The sequence below is a fragment of the Lupinus angustifolius genome, chromosome LG18, assembly GCF_001865875.1.
Source record: "Lupinus angustifolius cultivar Tanjil chromosome LG18, LupAngTanjil_v1.0, whole genome shotgun sequence".
Lineage (NCBI taxonomy): Eukaryota > Viridiplantae > Streptophyta > Magnoliopsida > Fabales > Fabaceae > Lupinus > Lupinus angustifolius.
The window spans coordinates 13,388,291-13,407,442 of NC_032026.1; the positions used below are offsets into that span (position 1 = coordinate 13,388,291).

The following is a 19,152-nucleotide window of genomic DNA, read 5'->3' on the forward strand; positions in this document are numbered from 1 at the left end:
GGAATCATCATGTTACGTAGCATCACTTAATTATTCATCCTTTGTGGTAAACTTTAATGGGTTCATCCCTTAATAATCCTATTTCTGTCTTTACATTTTTCCTATATTTCTTCACGCACTTCTGATTTTTCTTGAGTGAGTTGTATTTAGAAACAACTCCTGTTTAGAACAGCAAAGAATTATTTGATGACCAGAACACTATGGCATAAAGCTCCAATCTTACATTTACCTTCTTTACAGTCTAAAAAATACAGTGCAAAGGTTTTGACAGTCTTCTAATTATTAAGAAAAGGGTATTTGGATTCAACACAGTTTTCTGCATCCCATAGGAAAGATCCCAAAGCAACAGCCTCCAAAACTAGCGTTGTCAAACCAGAGAAGGCGAGTGAAAGCAATTCATCGTTAGACGTTTCAATTGAACCATCACCAGAGACACGGATGTCCAGTCTTCCAAACAAGGCCTGAGTTTGCTTTTCAATCAATGATATAGCTTCCTTTGATCGTATGGTAGCAAGTCTCTGAAGCGTCTCTGCGTCCAACTGCATCACATAAGATCTCAATCTGTATGATTTACCTTCCCCGGGGTCCATGTAATCCTCATCGCTAAAACCTTCATTATAAGCATCGATCCTCATCAAAGAATCAGTATCCCAGAGCGGGTTTGTTGGTGATGGTTCATCATAACTTACATTTGCTTTACCCAAATCCTTGGGAAGGGTTTCCATTTTCCTCTCAAGTTGAAACCGTTCATCGACTCGTTTGAGAAAGTATCCGTACATTATTGACGCAGCATATAACTTTCCTAGTTTAATTTTACTGATCTGAACAATTGTCTGGAGAGGACCAACAAAGCGTTCTCCCAGTACCAGAGATAAGTGACTCTGTATCATCTCAAATGCCTCTTCAGAATGAACAGCTTCGAGTTTCAGCTCCTGATTTGGCCAAAAATCCACTTGACTCGTAGGATCTGAGGCTGTTGATATTTTTGGGATCATCGAAATGTTGTTATCCAAAAAATTATGCACAATTGAGCAATACATTATCTCTTCCAACGTTGTACGATTTTCCTTCTCTTTAATTTCAGCTATCCTCCTGAAATTCAGGTTTGACAAATTCGGTCATACTTGCACTACCAGCAGCAACTAAATGGCAACCAATTAATGCAAATATAATCATCCAAAGCTTTAGCATGGAGAGGATGAAGAGTGTACGATGCATAAAGAATTTCCATTAGCATAAGATGGAAAAGGGAGGAGTATCATTTGCTTGTGCATATGTATTTTTTATGTAAACAGCATAAGTAGCTAGTTCCATAAAGCCAATAGTAAGTAAAGCACTAATTAGGCAGTGTCAGAAAATAATATTTTGGCTCTATAGACTTAAAATCTACCTGGAAGCTTATAGCTAGAGATTGAAAGTTGAGAGCTGACAAGTTAGCTCATTGGATCGGAATTGCTTAGTAAAATTAGGTGACAAGCTAACTTATAGATGTAAAATAACATAATACCCTAGTTTACAAGCCGATAATTTACCTGAAATAGGTTCATTAAATAAAAGCTTAGAAGCTAGTAGCTTATTGAACTATGCCCCTTTACCAAATACCAATAGGTAGCTTATTTTTTATCATTAACTTATAAGGTCCTAGGTGGTGTTACCAAACACACTGGAAAACTTAGACTCGATAAGAATTAGATACAACTTCATTTCACTTGCTTACGCTACAAGAGGTACCTCAGTTAGTAGAGCTATGAGGCATAAAGTGTGAGCACCTGGTTTCAAACCCCGGCAATTGTACAATTCCCCCCTCCCCCAATAAAAAAACAACCTATGGAAAATTCACTTGCTCACAAGTTCCATTGAAATCAAGGTTTCTTCGACTTATATAATAGTCACCAACCACCTTCTAAAAGTACCTTATCCAAAAGACAGCCTTATACATTATTCCATTAAGCCTTGAACTTTTTAATCATTTCTGCACTTTCAGTAAGAATATAAATTCAGAAGGAAAGAACAAAAAACCATAGAAGGTAGCCCAATACAACTATGCGGACAAAGCTTCATACTAACAATTCGCAACCTTTAATGCCATAAAGATGGTGCATGTAGGATAGTAAAATAACTAGCCAGAGCAGTCGAAGTCCATAATCAAATCTTCCAAAAGATTATATCCTTAGTTACTTGTAACCCTGAACCCGATATTTGATATTGTCCTCCTCGAAGTCCTTTGATTTTCTTAGGTTTGTCACATAGCTACTTCTAGTCAAATCAAGGTAAGAGGGGGAAATATAGATTGCTTGACTTACTTGTAAAGGGAATCCTGAGATGAAGCAGAAGATTCTTCTTCCTTGGCATCTTTAGCAGTCTGAAGGTTTTCTAGTTGTTGATCGATGGCTGCTGGCAGTAGATGAGGATGTTTTTGTGAAATTTGTTCCAAAAGCTGACCAACTGGTGACTCCAATTGGAGAGGAGCAAAAGGCACTAAATTATCACTTGAATCTGCTGATGCTCTCGGAACTAAGACTCTAGCCCGGAAATTGTAAAACTCATTATAGTGCTTGGTATTGTAAGATGAAGGACAGGTCTACCAAGAAAAGAATACTTTACATGTTCTTAGTCCCGAATACCAGAGTATAATTATTACTAAATCAAAAAAATCTCTGGGTAGTATTCATATATAAGCACTAAAATAGGAGATACAAACTTATGTTAAATTTATTGTTTTTTCAATTTCAATGCCATCATGGTACAGAATAACATGCACAATTTGACTTAAATCCTTGCTTAAGTCAGTAAGTGTCTCTCTAATAGACCATCTGCTTGAAATGGAATGATGTGGGCCATATCCACAAGTTTTTCCCTCTGTTGAAAATGATGGTTTGACTGAAAAGGCATATTGTTTTTTCATGTCATGAGATGGCATTTGATTAGTAATATCGCCGAAAACCAGTTTAAAAAGATTAAAGACTGCAACAAATCTTCTAAGAGAGTCTCCTATACAAGTCTAACTAATAAAGGGGGTGTTGTTACTAGTTCCTTTTCTCCTAAACTTTAAGAAATCAATTCCAGAGGTTTAGTTCAGCTTCCAAGGGAAGATGGTAAATTTCATTAGATTGGTACAAAATAGGAACACCATTTGTTGATGATAACTAATATCTCAATTAAGACCTAAATTTGTAGGTTATGAATTTTTCCTACATGGTTTCAGAAGAAGTGGATACTGACAGAGAAAAGCAGAAATAAATCAAAATGAAATTGCAGAAAGTTTACTTTGAGAAATCCAGTGGAAAGAAAATTCTTCATGTCAGAAACAGCAAAACCATGCAAATGGCGGAATTCTGGTAGCCTGAGAGAAACTGAAGGTGGGAGCACCACCAAAACATCACCAATAGCACCCGAAACCTGCATTTTCAATACTGTGGCTTCCACGCTCCAATGATTAAGGCTAAATTGGAGAAGGAGCAAAGAGTGAAGGTAAATGCACAGTTTTTAAAACACTTTGTTTGTGATAATAAATACGTAGAGAGAATAAAATATAAGGAGATAAGTTATCTCTTACGGCCACTAAAATCATATTTCCTTAGTTACTTGTAACCCTGAACCCGATATTTGATATTGTCCTCCTCGAAGTCCTTTGATTTTCTTAGGTTTGTCACATAGCTACTTCTAGTCAAATCAAGGTAAGAGGGGGAAATATAGATTGCTTGACTTACTTGTAAAGGGAATCCTGAGATGAAGCAGAAGATTCTTCTTCCTTGGCATCTTTAGCAGTCTGAAGGTTTTCTAGTTGTTGATCGATGGCTGCTGGCAGTAGATGAGGATGTTTTTGTGAAATTTGTTCCAAAAGCTGACCAACTGGTGACTCCAATTGGAGAGGAGCAAAAGGCACTAAATTATCACTTGAATCTGCTGATGCTCTCGGAACTAAGACTCTAGCCCGGAAATTGTAAAACTCATTATAGTGCTTGGTATTGTAAGATGAAGGACAGGTCTACCAAGAAAAGAATACTTTACATGTTCTTAGTCCCGAATACCAGAGTATAATTATTACTAAATCAAAAAAATCTCTGGGTAGTATTCATATATAAGCACTAAAATAGGAGATACAAACTTATGTTAAATTTATTGTTTTTTCAATTTCAATGCCATCATGGTACAGAATAACATGCACAATTTGACTTAAATCCTTGCTTAAGTCAGTAAGTGTCTCTCTAATAGACCATCTGCTTGAAATGGAATGATGTGGGCCATATCCACAAGTTTTTCCCTCTGTTGAAAATGATGGTTTGACTGAAAAGGCATATTGTTTTTTCATGTCATGAGATGGCATTTGATTAGTAATATCGCCGAAAACCAGTTTAAAAAGATTAAAGACTGCAACAAATCTTCTAAGAGAGTCTCCTATACAAGTCTAACTAATAAAGGGGGTGTTGTTACTAGTTCCTTTTCTCCTAAACTTTAAGAAATCAATTCCAGAGGTTTAGTTCAGCTTCCAAGGGAAGATGGTAAATTTCATTAGATTGGTACAAAATAGGAACACCATTTGTTGATGATAACTAATATCTCAATTAAGACCTAAATTTGTAGGTTATGAATTTTTCCTACATGGTTTCAGAAGAAGTGGATACTGACAGAGAAAAGCAGAAATAAATCAAAATGAAATTGCAGAAAGTTTACTTTGAGAAATCCAGTGGAAAGAAAATTCTTCATGTCAGAAACAGCAAAACCATGCAAATGGCGGAATTCTGGTAGCCTGAGAGAAACTGAAGGTGGGAGCACCACCAAAACATCACCAATAGCACCCGAAACCTGCATTTTCAATACTGTGGCTTCCACGCTCCAATGATTAAGGCTAAATTGGAGAAGGAGCAAAGAGTGAAGGTAAATGCACAGTTTTTAAAACACTTTGTTTGTGATAATAAATACGTAGAGAGAATAAAATATAAGGAGATAAGTTATCTCTTACGGCCACTAAAATCATATTCTATTTAATCATTTTCTACAAAAATATTTCTAAAACTAAACAAAATAGTACACATGTCATACTTATACTGGTTGAAGATATAAATTATTCTCTTTTCTTATGATGGGTGTCTATCTGTTTTTGGGTTCCAGCTATATTTATTAATAATGTTGTATCTGTGTGTAATGTTCTGAAAATCACAAATCTCCTATTATAAATAGATAAATTATCTAATTCAATCACTACAACCATGACATGTGTCTTATTTAATTATTTTCTACGGAAATATTTCTAAAACTAAACAAAGCATTACACATGTTATACTCTAACTGGTTTAGAGGCTAGAGTAGATAAGTTATTTTCTGATATGATGAAATATTTTATTCTCGTCTATTCAATAACACTTCAAACATACATTACTGGCATACATTTTGAACACAAAAACAAAGGATTTAAGAGAGGGAATAAAACCCAGTATAAGCTCACAAAATCATGAAGAATAAAAAACATTTTTTTTGACAAAATACAATCCTGCTACTCTGCATGTCATATATTGTATTCAATGTTCACTTCAATAGCACACATATTCCCCATGAACAGTAACAGTAACTAAATTAGCATAAATGCAAAGAAGTAAAAATAAGAAAAACAAGATAAGCTCACAGGTTACATTGTTACAATAAATAAAAATCAAAGGAAGCAGGGAGGACTGAGAATTAATCAGATAAAAATTTGAGAATGAACAGAGGCAACAAAAATGGAAAAATAATATTACCTTTTTGCTATATAAAAATGGAAAATTTGTGGGTTGGAGTTTAGAAAAGAAGGTATGGTTTTGAAAGTTGAAAGGTGACAGTGTCGTGCTGGGGTGGTTTGGAGATGAAGGGAAGAACGCTGATACCACAAATGTGACTGCAAAATAATACTAGTCTTTTTTGGATATTTTCACTGCCATATTTCTCATTACCCTCATTATACTTATGTGCTTATTATTATTATTTACTATTATAAGGGTGTTAACATATAAACAGTCATATATACAGAAAAAAATATATGTAAGAATTATGAGTTCTATATATTATTGCTGTATTATATATCATTCATATTTAATCATTATTAACTAATAACTAAAAGAAATAGTCCAAATGAACGATGGATGTTAATGATATAATAACAATGTATGATTTTTTACACTTACTATGCATAGATATTACACTTCTATACCAAATGACTTTCATATATTCGTAGTTACCATAAAGTTTTTATAAATAAATATATCATTTAACAACACCAATCAAATCTTTATATGATAGGCTTCATGAATCAAACAAGACCAAAATATTATATCATTTAAGGATTAACAATAACTAATGTATTAATAATAGATAATACATTGATAATATATAAAAAAATCTAGCAATATTGATCATAAATTATTTTCTCATACTAAACACAAGGACAGATTAAACATATATTTATGTATAGTACAACACATTTATTAATTTTTTTTTCTTACTAAAGATATCTCTCATCTAGGAACTAATTCCTTTCGAGGTGGTAATTGCTCCTCCCAACAAGTATCACTTATACGAATCAAATTCTTGACATTTTGGTCATCTTGAGAATTTAACAAGAGCTTAAAATACTAGAGTCAAATTAAATGATTTTAAAAAGATATTTGTCTTATATAATACAATAATAACAGTTTAATACTTATTTCATTTGGTTTTGTTGTGAAGATATTTTTTATTATAATGTCTCAAGTCAGTCTATCATTTTCAATTAAAAGTTTCTATGAAATTTCCATGCATGAAAGTATTCAGTAAGCAAGAAGCATGTTAGTGAAAGGAAAACATCAACAACTTGTGGTTAATGGGAGTGCTGGTGTGGCAACCATTGGAGGATAAAACGATGCTAATAGACTATATATGTGTACATCTAAAAAAGGAAAGCACCTCCATAATGGCATTGTTGGTAATTCATGCATTATGAACAGATTAATCTCTTGGGATATATGACTAGATATCTAAATGTATCCTTCCCAATTTCTGATGGAAACCAACACAATCATTGTCACAATAGCATTTCACACATTGGAACCTGTAATTTCATGATTTCAAAGAGAAACAACAACAACAAAACCTGCATATGTAGTCGGTCCTAAGCTCAGATAAAATATAAAGGATATGTTTAAAACTTTGTCGAATATCTGAGACATGGATCAAGAAAATCGTTTCAAAAATTTAAGCACTCATAGATAAGGAAGATCTCGAAATGATAAATGGTAGCAATCAACAATAGTTCAATCTTAAACATCTTGCCCATCAACAAATTCATCAAGTCAGACACATAGGTAAAGCCTCCCCTCTATTGATCCTATAGATTCAACAGGTTAATATACAAAGCAATCATAAAGAAAACTTGACTCCTTCATCATCAGCTGAAGTCCCTTTAAAAACCACAAGCTTCCCTTTCTGCTCTAATAGTTTCAGAGCACGATTCAGAATAGTACGGTCTATCCCATGAAGTTCTGTAGTATATCAGAAAGAATGAGCGAATTTCAGTCAAAACAATTGCAATGCCTAGCATGTAGGAAATAACTACAATGTAATTATAATAATAAGAGCCTTAAAATAACAGTTGACAAACTTACAAATATCTAAGCATGTGAAAGAAGTGGCAAAACTCAAGCTGAAATAAATTCCAAATCACTTTTCATTTAATCAAAGGGTCAGTTGGAATTGTGATAATCCGATTATCGTATATCAGACGTTTAAGTGCCCGAAACCTATATAAGACCTTCCCGGGAAATAGCAATAAGGGGTTAGGATACTAGTACTTGTTGAGACCAAGGGTCGATGTAATTGAGAGATAAGAACTGACTTTAAGGTCAGCTCCAGAGGCATTCATGATCCAAGAGATATGTTATGATAGATTAAGGTGTTTTCTTATAAGCTATTCAAATATAAAGCAGATATCATGGTGTAGACACTAGTGGTGACAAGTAAACATTTAAACCTATCTATCCACTATTTTGGAATCAAATCTACTTTATTTTGATTGCATTGCATTGCAGTGTGTAATGTATGGTCTCCTACCCCACTTAAGAGTTTAAAAATAAATCAAAACCCGATAGTGCTTTCTTATAACAAGAAATTACAACTCTATTGTGACCAGTGGTAAACCTTAAAATTGAAGTAGGCTATGAGGCATCACATTCATGCAAAGTTCGAGCCTAGCATTTTTACTAACTTGTGTCTTAGTAATTTTTACCAACTTATGTCTTAGTATTGCCTTCTAACAATAAAAATAACCTAATTAGATAATTATGGTTGACTTTCAATTTGACCTGCTGTGAGAGTTAAACATTTTACACTGTCGTAATCAAGAAAATGTTGTGGGTTTTCACTTGCTGTAAAAGTGTGGAAGCACCACACGTAAAATTCGCATATTTAAGTCTACACAAAAAACATACATGTAATTATGTATATACAAAAGAACATTCACGTTTTTTTATTTTTAGTATTGCTTGCACGCTCTCAAGTCTCCCTAAAGAAAGACAGGAATAAAACATAAACTTCTTTGAATACAACTTCAATAGCAACAACAATGTAAGGATAAGTGACAAATTACTGAACATTTTTACTACAGCTTAGTCCTTTTTGCCATATTTGTTCTCTTCCATTATGACTTTCATCTTACCTTTAGTAGGGTCTGAGGGCAGGAAAAGAAATACATCCGTTCGAATTTCCATCTATCCCCAAACTAACATGAACTACATAAGTAATCCCATCCAAAAGGTCCGATTCAACCAGATTAAGTAGTAATTTGGAAACAAATTGAAAAGCAATAATTTTAATAAAAAAGACCTACCAAAAACATCACTATCAAGTCCTGAAAATATAATCCCATATTCTCATGCACCAAAGACATCATCATGAGACAAATATGATGAAACCGCAAATCATTGCCAAAATTGTCGTATCATAAATTACACCATACCAAATAGGAACTATAAACATTAACAGATTACCTGTTCCTTGAGATTCAATCCCTGTGCGTATTTCTTCTATCGTCACAACACCATCTTCCAGCCCATTATCTTTTGCCTGATTAAATATTAAAGCAGAGTCAAATTTAATCACAAAGCAATTGATAACTACTGTCATTTTGTGTATATCAAAATAGCAATCTAAACTTACAAACTGTAATAAAATATCAGCCCAATCTTGAATCCGGTGCCAGAGAATAAGACATTTCCTATGTCCTTTATCCATCCATTCTGCACGTCCTGTAAAATTAGAACAAAACTTGAGCCTTTTTTCTCTTAACCAGTTAAAAGAATTATAAATCCAACTACATGAAGAAATACCTTCAGAAACTAAGGCAGAAAGAAACGCTTCTCTGGATTCATGAGTAAGAGACCCTGCACTATCAAAAAATTGAAAACAATCATACGACATAAGGGTGGAAACAAACAAGACAGAAAATTTATTGAGCTTTCAGGACTTGTAAATTCAATAATCTACGAAAATTGACGAGAAGGCAGGAATTTCGAACTTACTTTCAATTACAGGATTTGAAAATAGAGGAAATTCTTCTTCGAGTGCAATTACAAATATCTTCTGTGTTCTACAGTAATCTAGAATTAGATCTTTCCATAGTTGTATCTGCTTCTCTCTAGTGTCTCTTACTGGCTGCAAACTGAAAAGTAGATGCCAATGTTACATGCCAACGATGTATTAGGGACAGCCCAACAGAATTGCGAAATCGATATAAACAAACTAAGAAATTGGACAATTTTATTGAAAGGTCGAAAATAGGAGAAGGAACCCTCCTACAAAGGTTACCATTCACAAAGGGTTTCCCATTTCATAAAAACTATAATCCCCTGAATAATTCTATTCTTCACACTTTCCTATTTATACACATACAAGTACCCATTTACACAAGTTATATTTAAATGAAAGCCAAGAATCTTAACTACGAGAACTATGCAATAATTCTTCAAAAACATACTAACAAGCAAGCTGATAAAAACACTCATTTAATTACTTAATTATGATTTCATTGTTCATCATGGCTTCAAATACAAGCAGAAACCACAAATTTCAAAAACAAAACTGCAAAAAATAAAATGGACTCGATAGAGTAAAATTACTCGCCCCAATTTAATACCCACAAAAGGGGAGTTATAAAAAAGACAACTTTAACATATTTGAAATTAGAAGGGGGTAAAAGGGGGAATTACGTGAAATAAGGTGGGTAATTGAAGAAATGTGGTAGCTTGAAATTTCCCAAATTCTGCATCTTCCTTCAAGTGTTTCAATGCTATGCATAAAGATTAACGCTTTTCTACAAATCGCGAACCTTATAGCACGATTGAGGGTGAAAAAACTGATGGCACTGCGAACCTTATAGGCTATAGCACGATGACGGAGAGAAGAAGATCAAATACGACAGCGTTTCATACTCTCCTAAATTAAATTGTTTTATATTTTGATAATTATATTTGAGTTCTACATGTAGATATTTGTAATTTTGTATTATAGTCTATTATGATATTTGTACCCAAAAATTAATTATGATATTACTTAAATTGAGTTTTTTAAACTTACAAATATATTTTTAATAATTCTATTGCTGTTGTTTTTCAGGTATTTTTTAATTTATATAAACAATCAATTATTAATCTTATTGGTATGATCAAGTTAATTTATATAGACATTTAATTTATATTTTGTATATTAAAAGTTAATCTTTTGTCAAACTTAAATGATCGTATTATAATATAAATATTTAATTACGTCTCCGAAGTGGGTTGGATATCCTAAATTTCTAGGTCTATGTCAATTGCAAGATATTTGTAAATTTGACCACAATTAATCAATTGTAAAATAAATTTATTTATTTTAATCTTAATTATCATCTACCAATACAAACTTCTTTTTAGTTGATAACATTCATAATATAATAAAACTATATCAAATGAAATTAACTTGCCTTTTGTTTTATGTGGCTCAATACGCTTGTTTAAGATAGGTATATGTTAAAGTCTATGATCCACAGCAGTATTTCAATTGGATTTTTAATAAATAAAAAAAGTTGATCTTCTATAACATATATAATCGACTGCAAATAATACTTGAATACCAACATTGTCTTTGTTCTTTGTTCTTTGTTTTACAATTTAGACAAGCAGTGAAGAATTACCACGTTAACCCCATTTGCATGTAATATTATCACTGTTAAGAAATGACAGCTTGGTATTAACTAACACAAGATTCATATAGCGGAACAGCACCCACTAAAGCACATGAAACATTTGATATAATGATTGCTAGGCACAAATAAAAGGAACTTCTGAAGTGAATAAAATTGGGCGTATCTAAGAAAATTTCCAGATACATAGTTCATCATCACTCTAAACTGTAAAAACAACCTGTTTCCAACTATAGAACCAGCAATGTCTAAGCCAAGTACATGAGGCTGCATTTTCCAGTAATAATCATTCAAAAGCAGCAGGCAAAAACCTAATGAAGCACTTAAAGCTGTGGCTATAATGCCCATGTGACTTGAAAGTCTCTTCGTATTTCGACTCCTAGGATGTGTTCCCTTTTACTTATGAATTTGTTACAATGAAGAAAAAAAGCAAAAATAAGAAATCATGATCCGATCAAATCAGGTGTTTCTGCCTCGATGGACAACAATGCAGTGTGTACTTTTCCTGTCCAACCGTCCAGTCGATCCCTTAAGGATTTGATCTGTTGAATTCCCAGAACTCTTGGCTGCACCCAGGAAACATGCACTGTGCCCTCAACTTGATCAATTATACCCTCAATTAGGTGAACCTGTAATAAAAAAAATCAGCATTATAGGCATTGAGTGTACAAGTCCCAAAGTTTAACAGATAATTGCCAGTCCTCTATTAACTTTTATAAACAATGAAAAAGTTAAGTTCCCAAATGCAGCAATTCAACCCAAAAGACGAACCCAATTGCTTTTCTCAGAACACAGCATGGGTGATCCAAATCCTTTGAAATTAAGTATATAATGCAGAAAAGAGAACAATTTGCATGTATGTATGTGCTCAGTTAAAAACATCCCAGTAAAGGAGCATCGACTTCTTTTCCTAGGCAATTGCAATTTCAAATAAAAAACCTTAATCACAAAACAGATACTGGAAAGGTGATAGTGAAACAGATTATGTGAATTTTAACCTACTAAAAGTATAGCAAAAGGCACAATACAGGACCTTCAAATATGATTTAAACGAATCCAGCATCAAAAGCTCTTCTGAAGATGTTTAAACTGACAGATTATACATCAAAACACTTGAGTGAAACATTTACCAGCATACAGGAGAATTCATTCAGTAAAAGCTCGAGTGTCATGATGCAACTAGAAATCAAAACAGATTTGAACAACTTTTTCAAGCAATAATCAAGACAACATTGCAACTGTTCAAGTGATGATGAGTCAACAACTAAGAAGCTCAGGTATTTCAGGAAAGTGTATTATTTGAGATGACTGACAGAAAAACATACATGCATCTTACACTGCATTTTTCTAGAACTTCCAATAAAACTTACCGATAGGCTCTTCATGAGGAGATGCTCCACATCCTCTATAGAAAGTTTTGTTCGGTCTGCAATCACACTCAAGGGAATAGTTCTATCTTCCGAAGGCCGACTGCAAGTAAACGCAATCAAGTTTAGTTGGGACTTGAAATAAAAAAAACGTACTTATTGTATTCATCTCCAAAGGTGATACTTATGATTGATCAAATTAATGCATATACATGCCTGAATATAATCTCCATTAGGCAGAGAATGTTAATCTTTTCCAACAGCCTCTGTTCATTTTGAACTAGTGCTGGTTGAGCCCTTAAAGCAGCATTATGCACCCGACATAATTCTTGATATCGAACTAAATCACCAGAATTGAATGCCTGCAAAATATAGTAAAGCCATTCCACCTTTGTCCCTAGAAGGCTCTTAATCTGTTACAGATATTATTATAAATATCATCAATCAACATATAGCTTCCAAAGGATAGATATATAGATAAAGTAAATAAATTTGAAGAAAAAGAAACTTAAAAATTTAACGGAATACTGACTATAGGATGCGCAAGTAGCTCCCCGAAGTTGTAGATGTTATCCCCCAGCAAAGCAGAGAGGGACAAATCAAACGCCAAATCCTAGCAAATGAAAAAAAGAGTGCATTAACTAATATCACATTCATTGATAAATAGAAAACCAACCATAGATCGGGTAAAAAACTGCCATGAACTCTCCATAAATAGGAAGCAAGTATTATTCTATGAACTTCCAAATCAAAAAAGTATATATACCTTCAAACCCTCCATATTAATTTTACATAAAAATGAGGTGATGATGAAGTAGTGAAGATGTAATGAAGTATGTTCAACTTTTTATAAGACGATACATGAAACACATTTGGAAGTATTAATGAGCCGCCTTAATTACCACTAAAGACAACTTTCCAACTCAATCAAAATGAGTAATTTAGCTAATCCATCCACTTAATTTCTTATATTATTGCGAAGACCCCACTTCTAAATGTCAGGCTAATAGACCGACTAATATAGGATCCTCCAGGCTAGTATGAATAACTCTATAACAGCTTAACTAAGAATATATATCATTCCTTAAACTGACAGTTAGATATAGGGAGAAAGAGAAACACATAAATTAGTCACTATTCCTCAGTGCAAATTAATGCCATTTTCTCTATGATTAAAGAAGTTATCCCTCACTTCTTCCCACTTCCATTCCCCTCTCCAAAGGATAAAAAAATCAGCCACCGACTTTAAAGTTTCTCATGGCTTTTAAATGCTAACAACAATGGAGAGATATCTTAAATCTATTACTCTAGCCAAGCAACTTCGTATATGCCATGTTCATAGGCATCCTGCAAAAGTCATGTGAGTAAATATATAATATGCATTTTGTTCTATCCAATCAAATCTTCTAATGCCCTATGCGTGAATTCCCGAAGTCAGACTTGTTCTGTTAAAGAAAGGAATTGTCTTGGTTACAAGACTTTCCTTTAACAGTCACAATATCATGAAACAATTTCCAGGTCTCTTCTAATCTCCCTCTGCAACTATCTCCCTTAAAAATCACAGTATGGGTAAGCAGAAGAAAGTGTAAGCAAATAAGCATAATTCAATACAAACAAAAAAATGAATCAAATAATAAAAGATAAAACATTTAGACAATTCTGATTACATTATTACATACCAGCTTAAATGAATCTGAGAGAGACTCTACTGATGTGTATGCCAAGTAGAGAAGAGCGCTTTTGTAGAACTCAGCAAATTCCTGGCGGGATTTATGATACTGGGATGATACCCAATAGTAGCTAGCATACACAGATGGGTCAATATCTGTCATGCTGTCAAGTGTACTCTTTCCATCTTCGAGAAGTTTCTTGCTTTCTTTCTGATCACCCTGCTCAAGCTTAAATATTGCTATTTGCATCTTTATGTAAAGAATAGGTTCTTCAATTCGCTGTTCTCTAGTGGCTTGAAGCTTCTCAATGATTCCGTCAAGATAACCAACAGCAGCTTCTTTCTCAGAATACTGACGAGAAACTATCACAGCAAAATGTGCAAGCTTGAGAAGGTTGATTTTTGTCTCAAAGTCAGTGATGAAATTGTGATATAACTGTATAAGAGCATCACCAGCCTGAAAGGTTATAGAAAGAATAATTTGTCAAACATAAGTCAAGAAAAATGGCATTATAAGCAAAATGAAATAAGTATGTGCAAATTATGTAGTATAATGCATGACACCAAACATGACAGTAAATAGCAGCATTAGAAAAATAAATTTCATAGAATAAGGAATGAAGTTACACTAAAAGTTCTGCACAACTTCTGTCATACTTTTGCATCTTCGTACTTGATTCCTCAACAATTTGGAACAGATTTATTTTCACAATTTTATAGGAATCGGTCATTCAAATATATTTGAAAATAAGAGTAAATGATAATTGCCAAGATAACAAAGACTTGCCAGATGCAATTGGCCATTCCTTTGGGATATTAATGACAATATGCAATATAGATAAATATATCTGACAATTTTGGTATTAAGAATGTGATAAAAGGATTAGCCTAGTTAAATAAGACTTTGCATGAAGATCCCTGATCAAAATAAACCCACTCAGCAAGTGGTGAAAATCCTCATTCCAGGCTCTCATGAAACACCTTACCAAAATAAAACAATGTTAAACTTAATTGATCAACCATTTACCGAAGTTTTAAAACGCTAGCTTGAACTTGTAAAAATGAAACATCAAAGTTGCAATGCAACAGTAGCTACAGTTTCACTTACATGACACTAGACACTGATTTCAATAGTATTTTGTTTCATTCAATTTAACATATTCCAAATGGGTTGCCATATCTAATATCTCAAACCAGAATATTACAGTAAAAATGTAGCTTTCTGCACAAGTTTAGAACTTCAAGGCAAAAAAAAATTTGGTTTATGAATTAAAATAATCAAGATAAAAATAAAACAAAAAAGCTTATTGGCTTTGCCGAATAACAACGAAAACACCATGGTCCAAGTGGCAAGGAGCTCAGTTTCCTTTAACCAATTTCCGGGTTTTGAGACTTGTGACAACGAAAAATAGGCTATGGGAAAGCTTTGCCCTTTACATGATTCTTCCCAGATGACTCCGATTAATAAAAAAATACAACTATACAAACTAGCAGATTAAGTGCTCCATTCACTAATCATCCCAAATAAACTCCTACAAATTTAATAAGTGAATAAAACACAATTACAAATCAGAAAACCCAAAAATCTTAATTTCTAACAAGACCCTAATCCCCCAAATTCCACAACTCAAATATTTCAACTTCCCAACTAAGTCCATCTAAAAATTATCGGATCCAATTTAATTCCGAACCAGAAAGCAACATATCCCAGTGAAAAAGCTTCCACTTTTTTCACACCCACAATCCGAAAATCTCAAACAAAAAGAATACGGTAAATAAAGTAAAACCTATCAGCACCACGATTGTAATTATTATAGCTCGCGTCAACAACAACTAAACTCCCAAATAAATTTCACACCAATAAAAATAAAAAACCCTAATTCTGAGGAAGAAATAAACAAAAAGGAAAAACAAATGGAGGAAGAGAGTAGCTATGAAAGTAATTGGAAAGAGAAATGAAGGGGTAAAATGGGAATTGAACCTGAAAAACAGCGAGAGCAACAAACTGTTCAAGCTTGAGAGTAAGTTGATGCCATAACTTCTTTTGGTACAGATCTGCGAGTGAATTGTACCATTCAGAAAGTTCAGGATGCGAGTTTCGCAACGATTCCAAGTATTCCAGAGCAGCCATGACAATTTTGAAACTGCTAAAATGTCTCAATTTGGGGTTTCTTCTTTTCTATTTATAAAGATACTGATTTCTATTTTGTTTTGTTCGATCTTTTTGCTTCGGTGAGAAGAAATGCATCAACGTTTTTGGTTTGCCCTATTCGACGTCGTATTTGTGTTTCGGAGTTTTCGAGACACCCTTTGTTGGGCTTTAAGACCCAAATTAACCTCATTCAGCCCATTGGATCTCATTTGTTTTTCATTTTTTCATCTTACTTCAATGTTTGATGCATGGGATGTTTAAATAATTATAGGAATGTGAGGTTTTTCATGTAAGTTTGATGTAAAAAAAAATGTGAGTATTAAGGAAGGGAGTGATTTGGTGGTCTAGTAGTTATGATGAAAGATTTAAGAAATCGAGTGATAATTAAATTGAGAGTTTGAGTCTAACATTTATTATAAATACTAATATACTAACATTTATCTATTAAAAAAATTAGGATTTCAAAAATTGATATTGTCACCTTCTTTGCAATTTTATATCTCATGAAATGATATTTAAAAAAAATTAATATAGTATAACAAATATTAAAAGAGTATAATATATATGTATTGTCGGTGTAATTATATATAGTTAGTCTATCATTCACCACTCATTTGTATTATTTTTTGAAAGAATTATTAAAAATTAAACATGAATAGTAAAAAATACAGTGATAATATATAAACTCATATGATGTATTTGCATATATTTTATTCCTCATAAAATCTCACATGTTGGTGTGATATTCCATTTTCACACACCAAATATATGTTAGACTTACTTTTAGTGATACTTGATATCTTTTCTGTTTTTATACTTACACCCATTATATTGTCATTTGACTTATGATTCACATTTCCCACGTTTTATGGTCAATTGACTATTTTAACCTACTTTGTGTCAAAAAGAGCCTATAGTGCCCATTTTATTTATTCATTGAAATTATTCGGCCATGAAGTATGTTATATTTGTGATTTTAATTAATGAAAGTAAAAAAAGTATGATATTGTGTGTGGAATCCATAAACTATTTATAGTAAGTCACTTTAATTACTTTAATGGAGTGACACTTAGCTTCACTTATAATTTATAAAGTGAATTCACACTTTTTATCAAAAGTAGGTTATGAAAAGAGAATTAGGATTTTCACATGAAAATATATTTGTTGTCCCAAATCTCCTCTCATATCATATCTTGAACTAATGATAATGAGATAAAAATAATAATAATATAAATGTTTAAATTTTTTAATTAATATTACATATTTTCATAAGGTGGAGAGATATTTGTTAGATATTTCCTGATGATTGGTGAAATATCAATCTGAGGATCTTTAATCTCATGATTCTCACATATTATACAAAATAAGGATACAAAGTCATACATGAATCCATGTTCTCTGATCTACTCATTTGATATACATTTTGAGAGAGTTTTGGTATGATGATCTTACTCAACCAAATTCTTAATTCCTTATGAGACCTTCATTTTCTCTCTGATGTGGACAAGTGTGTCACTATTTGTGACTTGGTGTATTATGGATCATAACCGTTTCTTCCTTATTCTCATTATCTCATATAGGTCAACCGTTTGAGTATCCACTCATTAAGTTCATATCCGTTATTAGTTTTAGAAATCTTATAGGTTGTCATTAATTAGAGCACTTGTTTTATAACCTCAAACTCCAAATAAATAGTTGATATAATTAATGTCTCAATTTGGGGTTTCTTCTTTTCTATTTATAAAGATACTGATTTCTATTTTGTTTTGTTCGATCTTTTTGCTTCGGTGAGAAGAAATGCATCAACGTTTTTGGTTTGCCCTATTCGACGTCGTATTTGTGTTTCGGAGTTTTCGAGACACCCTTTGTTGGGCTTTAAGACCCAAATTAACCTCATTCAGCCCATTGGATCTCATTTGTTTTTCATTTTTTCATCTTACTTCAATGTTTGATGCATGGGATGTTTAAATAATTATAGGAATGTGAGGTTTTTCATGTAAGTTTGATGTAAAAAAAAATGTGAGTATTAAGGAAGGGAGTGATTTGGTGGTCTAGTAGTTATGATGAAAGATTTAAGAAATCGAGTGATAATTAAATTGAGAGTTTGAGTCTAACATTTATTATAAATACTAATATACTAACATTTATCTATTAAAAAAATTAGGATTTCAAAAATTGATATTGTCACCTTCTTTGCAATTTTATATCTCATGAAATGATATTTAAAAAAAATTAATATAGTATAACAAATATTAAAAGAGTATAATATATATGTATTGTCGGTGTAATTATATATAGTTAGTCTATCATTCACCACTCATTTGTATTATTTTTTGAAAGAATTATTAAAAATTAAACATGAATAGTAAAAAATACAGTGATAATATATAAACTCATATGATGTATTTGCATATATTTTATTCCTCATAAAATCTCACATGTTGGTGTGATATTCCATTTTCACACACCAAATATATGTTAGACTTACTTTTAGTGATACTTGATATCTTTTCTGTTTTTATACTTACACCCATTATATTGTCATTTGACTTATGATTCACATTTCCCACGTTTTATGGTCAATTGACTATTTTAACCTACTTTGTGTCAAAAAGAGCCTATAGTGCCCATTTTATTTATTCATTGAAATTATTCGGCCATGAAGTATGTTATATTTGTGATTTTAATTAATGAAAGTAAAAAAAGTATGATATTGTGTGTGGAATCCATAAACTATTTATAGTAAGTCACTTTAATTACTTTAATGGAGTGACACTTAGCT

The 19,152-nt window shown here is 32.5% G+C and overlaps 4 protein-coding genes across 4 annotated transcripts; all 4 read right to left on the minus strand.

The window, feature by feature from the left end:
• On the minus strand, positions 141 to 3,530 carry LOC109332955 (UV-B-induced protein At3g17800, chloroplastic-like). The gene is made up of 3 exons (XM_019568133.1): positions 3,268 to 3,530; positions 2,304 to 2,581; positions 141 to 1,092 (listed from the first exon to the last, which is right to left on the minus strand). Exons 1-3 carry the CDS (start codon positions 3,403 to 3,405, stop codon positions 276 to 278), a joined length of 1,233 nt encoding a protein of 410 aa, XP_019423678.1. The 5' UTR covers positions 3,406 to 3,530; the 3' UTR covers positions 141 to 275.
• Positions 3,707 to 4,933, minus strand: LOC109332956. The gene is made up of 2 exons (XM_019568134.1): positions 4,675 to 4,933; positions 3,707 to 3,988 (listed from the first exon to the last, which is right to left on the minus strand). Exons 1-2 carry the CDS (start codon positions 4,810 to 4,812, stop codon positions 3,707 to 3,709), a joined length of 420 nt encoding a protein of 139 aa, XP_019423679.1. The 5' UTR covers positions 4,813 to 4,933.
• On the minus strand, positions 7,219 to 10,429 carry LOC109332262 (vacuolar protein sorting-associated protein 25). The gene is made up of 7 exons (XM_019567187.1): positions 10,212 to 10,429; positions 9,525 to 9,664; positions 9,333 to 9,386; positions 9,163 to 9,251; positions 8,994 to 9,069; positions 7,344 to 7,490; positions 7,219 to 7,306 (listed from the first exon to the last, which is right to left on the minus strand). Exons 1-6 carry the CDS (start codon positions 10,268 to 10,270, stop codon positions 7,369 to 7,371), a joined length of 540 nt encoding a protein of 179 aa, XP_019422732.1. The 5' UTR covers positions 10,271 to 10,429; the 3' UTR covers positions 7,219 to 7,306; positions 7,344 to 7,368.
• Positions 11,312 to 16,447, minus strand: LOC109333220 (26S proteasome non-ATPase regulatory subunit 13 homolog A). Its single transcript, XM_019568573.1, has 6 exons — positions 16,200 to 16,447; positions 14,229 to 14,675; positions 13,082 to 13,162; positions 12,766 to 12,962; positions 12,553 to 12,652; positions 11,312 to 11,811 (listed from the first exon to the last, which is right to left on the minus strand). The coding sequence occupies exons 1-6, from the start codon at positions 16,347 to 16,349 to the stop codon at positions 11,626 to 11,628; spliced, it is 1,161 nt and encodes a 386-aa protein (XP_019424118.1). The 5' UTR covers positions 16,350 to 16,447; the 3' UTR covers positions 11,312 to 11,625.